Below are 10,583 nucleotides of genomic sequence, written 5' to 3' on the forward strand. Positions count from 1 at the left end.
TTCTTGAAAATCTGCTTCTGACGCGCCACATCATCCATCATGCGCTTCACACTCAATGAAGAGGACGGGCTGCAGTTAACTTTACGCGCCGCACTCTTACGGGGGTATTAAGAGGTCCAACTCGTGGAACCCCTTAAGTGAATCTTACTTTGTTAAATGTCAAATGCATTTTGGCACTTGGCCATCACGCAGCACATTACAACACTTAAAAAGAACGAGGCGATACAAAACTAAACTAGTCCGTCACACAGACACATGGACTTACTTCTTGGAAAAGATGAAGATGTAGCAGAACTGTTAACCCTTGTTAGCCGAGTGATTCAGGCAGATGCTGCAGATTTCCAAGACACATTTGTATTCCCTCATGTCTGTGTCCTGAGTAACATATTTGTGCCATGAAGTTCTGGCAGCTTTATGTTCCCTGTATATGCTGTTATACTTGGTCTTTTGTTATAACATTCTGCAAGTCAAGTCCAAGATTCGGGAGGGATTGGCACCAAGTTCATAAGTTGGATAAAGACGTATTGAAGACAGAAAAAATTGCTTGGAAAGTTTTAAAATACTTACAACTAAATCATAGCAAGAGGGAGTTCTGTAACTTCAACAGACACCCCATTGTGATCTAGGAGTAGCAACAAACACACACAGATGCGGCACAAGTCAATTTACCAAAATACAGAGATAAAAGACAAAGAGAAGTGACACTGAACATCCCAAATTATTTTGGATTTCAATTCTGAATCCCTGCTTTTTCACAACAACAAAAAAACCACTCCCTCACCCACAAGCCTCCAGTCTTTTAAGCATCCCTCCTCCCTCCCTTTCCCTCTCTAATTATGATGTATTATTTGCTCTGTACCAAATTTCCTTAGATGAATACAGATGATAGATCAATACAAGATAGATAATACAAATAAACACCAGCACTAGGAGATGAAACAGAAACTGAGAGCCAGACACAAGAGGAGGGTTTCTCTTCATTTGCCTCATCTGTTTGCAGTATAATTAATTTATCACCTGTCCCAGGACTGGTGGAGGCATCAGTGGAGAGAAATAATGTATTATGTATGGACGTGTCATTGTAAGAAAGCAAATATAAAAGCATGAGCGGGAAGAAAAACACAACACACTATTCCTTCTCAGTTTTAAACAGTCTCCACAGTCCAGATAAAGGGATTATTTATGCTGTCAAAGCAAGAAGTGGACGTGCAGTGTTGACTACTCCACTGCTCATTATCTGAATACCAGTCAACCTTTGGGGTTACAAGTAGCTTAAGTGCCTGCACCTCCTCTGGAAGACAGAAACCAGGCGTGAAGCTTCTCATTTCTCTTTCCTTTACCTGCATGAAACTTGATCATGAGCTTAACTCAACACCTTCACTTTACTTTTCATAATAAAAATACAAAACTTAGACATAACCACTATTTGTTCATATTTACAGCAATTTCACTTAATTTACTCTAAAGCAGTGGTGTCAAACATAACGCCCGTGGGCCAAAAACGGCCAAAAGTAGTCTCCATGACAGTATGTGGCCACACAATGGCGTAGCAGTTTGCACTGCAAGAAAATCCCTGGTGCAAGTCCTATGTTTCTGTGTGGACTTTGCATGACCTCCATGTGAGTGAGTGCGAATGTGAGTGATTGTCTGTATGTTGGGCTGGCGACTCCTCCAGGGTGTACTCTGCTTCACCCTTACTGAACTGGGATCGACTTATAGTATAAAGCACTAGAGAAGACGGGTGAATGACTGCATGTTTTGAAAATCATGTGTAATCAAAATAAAAAAAGACGTCTCCAGTATTTCTTCGCTCAGAAAACAGAGATACTCTGTGAAACTTCACTTACTCTATTGAGTTATCTCAGAAATAGTTGTTACAATGAACCAAAGGGATTAAGAACTCCATTTTGCTTGGTTCAGCTGGTATTTTAAGCAGTCGGCTGAAATAGTGACCAGTTTTATAACGTACGCTGCAGAACGAAACTCTGTATCAGCTGATTTACTTGTACGTCAACTACTTTTGGGTTGTACTTTCATAACTTATGTTTGGTGATTGTGTACAATCATTTGTGTTATGAGGTCAGGCTTTTTATTTTTTACAAAAGGCAGGAGGGCTTGGCTTTGTTAGACAACGACTAAGTACATGTAAGGTGGTAACAGTCTATTTATCCATCGATCTTCTATTCGGCTTGACCCAACTTAAGGTCACTGGGGGCTCGAGCCAATCCCAACCAACTATGAGAGAAGGAGGGTTACACCATGGAAAGGGTTTCTAGTCTGTCACAGGTCAAGAGACAGACAATCACACACATTCACAACTCGGGACAATCAGTTGGAAATTTACAAAAAATAGGCAAAAAAATACATCTTAATCCATATTTGTTGGCCGCAGAGCAGAAGTCAGGAGCACAAAAATTAGGATAAAAACAACTAAGTGAAACTGCTCAACACAGTGAAGAAACGCAGCATTAGTATTTATTGCAAATCATAGTCGCAATTATCACGAGTCTCAGTGTGAGGCAAGACTGTTAACCACGACACCGCTGTAGTTTAACATTAAACGAAAACAAGCTGTATTCATATTATAAGGAGCTGGGTTCAGTCACAATGCATTTCTGCTTTTAAAATAAAGATCATCTATATACATCCATTAGTGGGAGAACTCCTTCAGTGCCATAAACACTTACAACATCCTTAAAAAAAAAGTGACACGTCTATGTGGCTGACAGCTGCTGTCTCCTACTTCATTTACACTTTCTCATCCTCAACAATGCCTGCCAGTCTCATCAGATTTTTACCTGGAGTGCCTCGCCTGCATGGAAATCAGAAGCGCTTGTGGGTTACATAATTTCCGCCAGGAACATGAAGGATGCTGGTAAAAGGTTGTCCAGAACACAAATCAGTGAGGCCGTTATTGTTCAGAAACGGCCCGAACATCTGAGCCCTCACATTTCAGGGAAGGCTGTGTGGGGCCTTTGGGGAGTCGTGGCAAAAGCCTCAATTAACAACCGGGATCATTCATAACCTGGTTGTTATCGTGGGTGAGCATGTGGTGGCCATGGCGCAGCTTATCGTGGAGGAGCATGTGTTCACCATCCTTAATGATCAGGGCTACATTTGTCGCGTTAGCCTTTCTGCCAAATCTGAAAAAGAAGGTGGCTCATGGAGGCAGGGTCCCTGAGTTCGGAGCAAACAAACAGCGCGCAAACTGCAGATTTTGTCTTGTGTTTACAGTTTCTTTCCAAGGTTCTTTAACCTTTGATAAGAAAATATTTTGCAACGGTAATGCTACAATTGCAAGGGCATTAGTTGAACCTTTGAAGTAATGTGGCTTGTATTTGGTTTAATTTAAATCCTGCAGTGGAGCAAATATTGGAGGTATAAGCAGAAAAATATATTCTTTTTTTAAACATCAAAACTTGAAATGTATTGAGGGCACGGATGTTTGAGGCTGGTTTAACTCAAAATCTTGTACATTGAATACATTATACATGCTAGGAAAGGACTGCCTAAACCGTGTCTGAAGACTCTGCATCTACCATTTTCTGCATTTACACTTTCTTAAACTCCAAAGTTATGGCGCAAGACTGTGTTGACTTATAGGGGATTTAGAGGGTTAAAGGCCTTATGGTGCATATAAAGTCATGATCTGGCCACACAGTATACATCACGCCACACTGGATAGCTTTCATAGCTTTGTTCAGAGAGGACAGAAGCTCATGGATTATCTGCCACAAATCTAGGGGTCTAAAATAGGGTCTTTTAACTGGAGTCAGCTTCTGTGCTCAGCTCAACAAACCAACCAAAGAATCACTACAACATTTTGAGGGGACCAATGATTTGAAGGGACCAGATTGATTGTGGCATGCTGCCTCTGTTAAACTTGACTGGAAAGCTTGAAAATGGTAATTACACTTGTGACACATCATATTACATACAAGTGGATTATGTTGTATTTACTGGCACTGCCAGTTAAGACAGGGGGCTCTCAGCAGAATCATTTGTGGATGCGAGTGTTGCACGTTGCCAGGCTCATGGAGCCACCATGCATGATTTTATCACTTACTTTATCAAGTACGCGTCCTTATTCTCTTGGACGTTTATATTTTGCTGAATTACGAATGAAGATTGAATGATACACAGCTTTCATTGACAAATGTGTATTGTTGCTGTCGTGCAGAAACAATATTTACGTTTGAATAATTTTTTTTATAGTTTGACATTACTCTAAAATGTATTAAATTGTTTCCATAAAGGTAGTTCTATGAGCTGTGTCCTCTGCTGGATTTCCAGGTTCACCCCAATATTCCTGTTTAGTTGGCGTTGGTGATGCTGTTGGTCTTGTTCACCAAATGTATTATAAAAGCAGCCCAGATTTCTCATGTTTGTAACCTCAGAGACGCCAACGCTACTTTAGCAGCTCAGTATAATAACATTGACCCAACAGGTTCCTGATAGAGAAGTTAGGAAGCGAACAAAGCAAATCTGAAATCAAGCAAACGACATTTCCTGAAAGACAGGTTTTTGTAAGGGGTCAGGGCTGTGTGTGTACTGAATGTGGCCATGGGTGTGTGTTTGCTATCTGTCAACAACCAGACCGACACAAGTTTTTGATTAATGCCATGACAGATCCAAGTACTATCAATTTTATACACACTTGAAACTGTTTTAATGAACTAATACTTGCCAGTGTGCCTGAAAGTAACAAGAGTGTCAATGAAAGGCTGCCAAACAACTCAAAGTGTTGTTTCATCAGTGTATCTGTAGACTGGTACAAACCACATAACTTCTAAAAGTATGTAACTTTAATGTGCGGTGACAAAGTGGAGCTGGAAATAGTGCATGTTGTTTAATTGATCGGGGGGGTTTTTGTTTGTTTTTTTAAATCGACTTACGCAATGTGTGTGTATATGTGGGAATAAATGTTCAGCAGGTGTCAATTTTGTGGCTATGGATCAGTTTCTTTCAGTCCTTCCTTATAATAAACAGCATATCTTCATGTTTTGGACTGTTTTGTTGTGGAGAGAGATGGACACTCAATGTGGTTCAAGCTTTCTTGCGCATCCTCAAACATTCTGAAAATCAAAATAACCAATACGTAAATCAGAATATAACCTCCAGATTGATTTATCATCACAATAATCCTAACCAGTGACTGCCACCAGACATAGCAGACTTTGTGTTTTAGTTGAAAGAGCAAAATAACCTCAAGTAACAAAAAGTGAAGGGAGGCAGCAGGAATGCGGCTGCAGAGGGTTTCCGGGTTGTCCCTCCAGGAGAGGGAGGTGCTCAGCTTGACTGAACTCCTCGACCAAGTACCAGCCAGGAAATGAGTCCTCCATCCTGTGAGCGCAGTACTTTGTACAGCAGAGCTACAAATGCTATCGCCACGTTTTGAAAATTGAATCCTTTTCAACCACGTGAACTTCTCAAGTTGGAGAGACGGTTTAGGAGTGACGACGCCATCCACATCCTGCATCATGTGAAACTCTCAGTGTGTGACGACAATGAACCAAAGTCTACGCGTACTTCAAAGAGGTGGTTGGGCAGATACAGCCTGAGGGCTTTTGATATTTTGAGTTACCTGTCAGTCTTACCCTCTTTCTGTTCTCCGCTATCAGACAGTTCCTCTCAAAAGAAGCCGACTGTGTGATCCAAAGATAATAGGGCCCAGCTGCTGCTGCTGCTACAGTTTGGGTTGTGTGCGCGAAACTGAGGTGATGTACTTTTTGTGGAACCGCAGTGACATTTTGATAATGCAGGAGAAGGTCAATTCGAGAGCTATGAGGCTGGACTGTCTGGTAAAAGGTAGCCTTGTCAAAGTTTTTCCAACTGACTCAACATGCCTTGTAGGTGGAAAATGTTAAACAACAAGTAGGTTTTATTCTTGTTAAAGACGCCTGATACATAACAGGAAAGACAATGAGAGACAGCATAGAAGAGACTCCGGCACAAGCACTCTCTGAGATGTCTCAGAGCCCCACGAGCTTGAGGGGATTATGTAAGTCACTCAGTATACTGGGTCACCCAGTCGTTTCTGATGTGCACTACTACTGTACCACCATTGCGCTCATTGCAGAGCTTCTGTAGATTCTATTTCTGCTCTGTTGTAATATCAAAACCATCATAGACTGTAAAATATTCCTACATTGAGCTTACACTAATTCTGTTGTGCACTGTACCGTTGCGAGGTTCTACCTGAATATAATTCTTTGGTCTGAAAAACCCTCCACCACTGACTGTGTGACTAATAGTGCCTTTTGAAGAGAAAGGACAACCCAAAATAGAATTCTGTATTAACCAGAGAATTTTAATCAGCCGCGCAGACACACAAACTCGATTGATGTTATCCAGAGAAAGAAAAACGAAGCAGCTCCATAAAACAGCGGGTAACAGAAGGTGAGGCGACGGAGATACAAGCGAGGATGGTTCGACTGCTTTATGGCTCATGGTGTACATGTAGTCAGCGAATTATGGTTATTTTCCCTCACACTGTCGTGAGCTTTGCATTTCAACAAAACCCACAATGTGAGTGACTAATTCCCAACGACGGAAAGACAGTGCCATCTGATGATATCATCAAGCTCTTTTTTCAAGGTAAAGACGCATAACTTGACGGCCATACGGACGGGGGTATGCAAATTCTGTGTTGCCCCTTTAACCCCACGCAACACGTTGCCCTCATCCAATGAGTGCTAACCCCTCTTGACCTATTGACAGAAACACAATAAAGAATCTTTAATTTACACGTGTGGGTTGACTTCACAAAAACAGAGCAAGACTCAGCAAACATGGCTGCTGTTTTTTAGCCTGCGAGTCCATTGCAGAAGCTTGCAGCAGTGGAGTGTATCGATAAAGGCGGCACTGTGGGAACAGGTAGGATGCCTGGCTGCTCAACAACACCGACTCATTGTTCCTCTGGCAGGGTCATATTACCTCCCCTGAGGATATAAAAACCAAGTGCTTGTCCCCAACCCACAGGACAGAGAGAAAACCATGTTTACTGTTTAAACAGGTAAACTCTGCATCCACGGAGGCTGGCAAGCTCTTCCAATATTTTTGCCACAATTACGATAATTGTCTGGTTTTCTGGAACAAACATGGCAACCAGTTTTTTCATCAGTCGCAAAGCATTGCAGAAACAAAGATCGTTGCTCAGTGAAGGTGGGGGCAAGCATAGGGCGCACAGACCAAAACTGGCCAGACGTAGGAGTTGAGCTGACCTGTAGGATGACATACAGCACAGCACAAATACTACAGCGAAAACCTAACTTTTAACTTTTAACAATCTTAAAAAAAGCATGCATATTTGTGAAATATGCACGCTAAGAGTGTCTTGAGAAGCATCAACTGTTTACCATCATCAACCTGAAGAGAAATAATGTTGCAGAGCAGATTTTAGATATTTCTGTCGATTCAGAGAGCCAAAATAACAGTTATTTACAATTCAGTTTAAATAATGAGTATGAATAGAGGAAATGGTTTTAAAAATTTGAATTTAATTTGCACAAGCACACACTATTAATAATAATAGTATAAAAACACTCAAGTATTAAAACAGGAGGTGTGGTTGCTTTTAGATTATCATTGTATCATTATACTAGTCTTATCAAATTGTGCTTTTAGTGGAGTCTGAACTATTATTAACCCAAAGGCGTCAAACATAAGGTGAGTTTGCCAAAACTGGCCTGCAAGAGGCTCCAATCCGGCCTGCCAAACCATCAAGCAAATTTAAAACGATGATTTGTGTTGTCAGGGTGAGTTTGTAAAAATATACATAATGGCACAGCTATAGGACAAGTGTTTTGGATATTTAACTGCATATTGCACCAGAAGGTATCATTAAAATTGACTTTATGTTGAGATTGTAGTAACTTTCTGAAGTAATTGTGAGGTGTTGCAAAAATATAGGCACTTTCATCACTGTGCCACAAGCAAGAAATACGTTAAAGTTGAAATTTAAAGGTTATTGTGGCACTACTTTTCTTTCCGGCCCACTCAAGAGCTGCATGTGGCCCCTGAACTAAAAAGTGTTTGACACCCCTCTAGTCAGCTGCTCAATAGCTCCTTCTGAAGAATACACCTGCTAACAAAGTGGTGTGAAGCTCACACCTGTAAGGCACTTCAAACCGGAAGTGTGACATGTATTTCAAGGTAAAAGCATTCTTACTAGTGGAGAACTATTGTTTTATATTGTAAAACGTGTAATAAATAAAGAAAAGTGTTTTAGTTCGTGACATTTGAGATTTAATAACGGATTGCATTGGTTTTTGTGTTCGAATAGCCTCATTTCCTTCATTGTTTGGTCGCCTTATTTAGCCTCTAAACGGAAGTCATCCCTTCCACCTTGCCATCTGTGAGCAATGGCTCAGTTGTAGCATTCGAGGCTGCTACTGACAACTATCATGTTTGTTACGAGCTGACAACAGAACAGAGAAGAAGACAGGCCTGTGCAATCACTGATTAAACTGGTCAATGAATAATAGATGCGGGAAAACACAGATCTGTCCTCGGCTGTGGCCGGGCAGGGTTGATGTGTACCAGGAAGAGACGCAAACACCTTTCTAATGAGGATAAACACGTCTGATAAGACACTTGGAGGGTGAAGCGCGTGCAGGGTGTAGCAGTGTGGAAAAAATAAACCACCACCGGAGCAACTTTAGTTTTCCGTGCGGTGTTTCGGCCTGCTCTCAGCAGCATCGGTCCAGCCAGGGTTGCAAACACCCACCCTCCTCCTCCTCCTCCTCCTCCTCCTCCTCCTCCTGCTGCTGCTGCACCATTTCCGTGTTTCACTCGGGATCTTTTTTTTCCACGGAGCTCGTGCCACGTCAATTTTAAACGGGCACAGAGATACAGAGTAGCACGAGGTGGACGAAACACAAAGTCTGTGCTGCTTTAAAAAAAAAAAAAAGAAGAAGAAGAAGGCTGCGACATTGCTGCAGGTTTAATAAGTGAAAGGCTCCATGACGTGTCTAAATCAATGAGTGCGAGACAAAACAACACAACTTACCCAGTGCCACCTCGCAGGCTTTGCGCAGCTGTGAGTGGTGAGCCTTCTTCACCTCCTTGTCGGCCAGGATCTTCTCCAGAGCTCGCGTCAGGAACATGTTTTTCGTCTTTTTGCCCTCAAACATGTCGCACCGGAATTTTTAAAGGGAGCGAGATGTGCCTGGTCCCGGGGGGAAGGAGGGTGGGAGGGGGGGGGGAGAGGGGGGGCTGGAGCCGCCTCGAACGGAGATGTATTCCTTCAGAAATGTCAGCTGCGGAGACCCTCAGCAGACAAACATAAATAAACACAGAAGGTGGGGTAAATCCCTCAGAACGCCGTTAACGACCTGCCTCCTGCGCCATGTTGGAGAGAGGAAGCGACGTCACGTACGTTCGAGGACGGCCGCAGTGAGGCAGCGCGCGCGGGGGGGGGGGGGGGGGTCAGAGAGAGAGGGAGGGAGGGGGGGGGGGGGGGGGGGGGATATGCACATGAGCCCACAAGCTTATTAGAGCCTCACATAAAGTCCTGATCACAGCCATGAAATACCACAATGTAAAGCTCAACTCATTCAGTTTGCGTCTCTTTTCCCTCCCTGGATGAATATGCCACTTTCTTTTGTACGCAAACTAACTTTGATATTCCCGAAGAAATACCGACTACTATTTCTATTATTTCTATGTGTGTGAAGCGTAGAAAACGATCTGAAATAAAGCAGTGCAGGTCTGAGGGACGCCTGTTCCCAGCATGCGTTTTCTCTTCCTTCTAAGTTCCCTCAGAAATGATCATTTAAAAAAAGTGGAAGATAAAAAATATATTTAATTTAAAATACAACCTTTTACATCTAAAGCTAAACACTAGATCCATTTTTTAAAATAATAATGATAACAGTAATTATATTATTATTAATATTACTATTATTATTATTATTATTATTATTAATGCAACACTACCATGTAAATTAGTTTCATTGTTTGCACAAAACATCTGTCTCTTCAATCTATGTACCTCAATAAAATAATTAAAACTAGGATCAGGGGAATTCTTTTTCCTTTTTAAAATTAGAACAGTTAAAGACGATGTATTTTAACATCTTCTGGAGCATATTGATGGTTTTATAGCTCTATTTTTCCCCCACACATTAATGTACAAGCCCACAGATTTATTTGACTCATACATAAGAATCCTAAATCACCAGGAAGACATGCTTCAGTGTTTGTAGAAGACATTTCTTGAATGATGAGTTCCTGAAGCTAAGAACTCGGAAAGTTACCCGTTGGTGAAGACTGATTTCCCAATCGGGTGATTTCACATGAAAACAAAGTGAGGGCTTATTAGATCACCCTTCAAAGATAAACCCACAATAATACCCACAGATAAATGAGAATGAAATAATCACTCATATGAGCCAACACATTGATGAAATTATGCTTGGACCATTAATATTATCGTCATTTCTGCACACTACTACGGTAATACTAATGAAGTCTGGATGCTTTCGTCTGAACTGTGGTAGGTTTTGTCTGTTTTAATACATGTGTATCATTAGGAAATTCTATTTTTTTTATGTGGATGCACAGATGCTCTGGCAACAAGT

General features: G+C 41.6%; 1 protein-coding gene across 3 annotated transcripts in view; it reads right to left on the reverse strand.

Moving 5' to 3' along the window:
- Positions 1-9,329, reverse strand: part of arfgef1 (ADP-ribosylation factor guanine nucleotide-exchange factor 1 (brefeldin A-inhibited)) — a 59,315-nt gene extending 49,986 nt beyond the window's left edge. For all 3 annotated transcript variants that reach the window (XM_080489443.1, XM_080489442.1, XM_080489441.1), the window contains exon 1: positions 9,011-9,329. In XM_080489443.1, the coding sequence (XP_080345569.1) occupies positions 9,011-9,134 (124 nt within the window). In that variant the 5' untranslated portion in view covers positions 9,135-9,329. The remainder of the gene's footprint in view (positions 1-9,010) is intronic.
- Between the last annotated feature and the right edge of the window lie 1,254 nt (positions 9,330-10,583).

This window comes from Lipophrys pholis, assembly GCF_963383615.2.
Source record: "Lipophrys pholis genome assembly, chromosome: 20".
NCBI classification, from domain to species: domain Eukaryota; kingdom Metazoa; phylum Chordata; class Actinopteri; order Blenniiformes; family Blenniidae; genus Lipophrys; species Lipophrys pholis.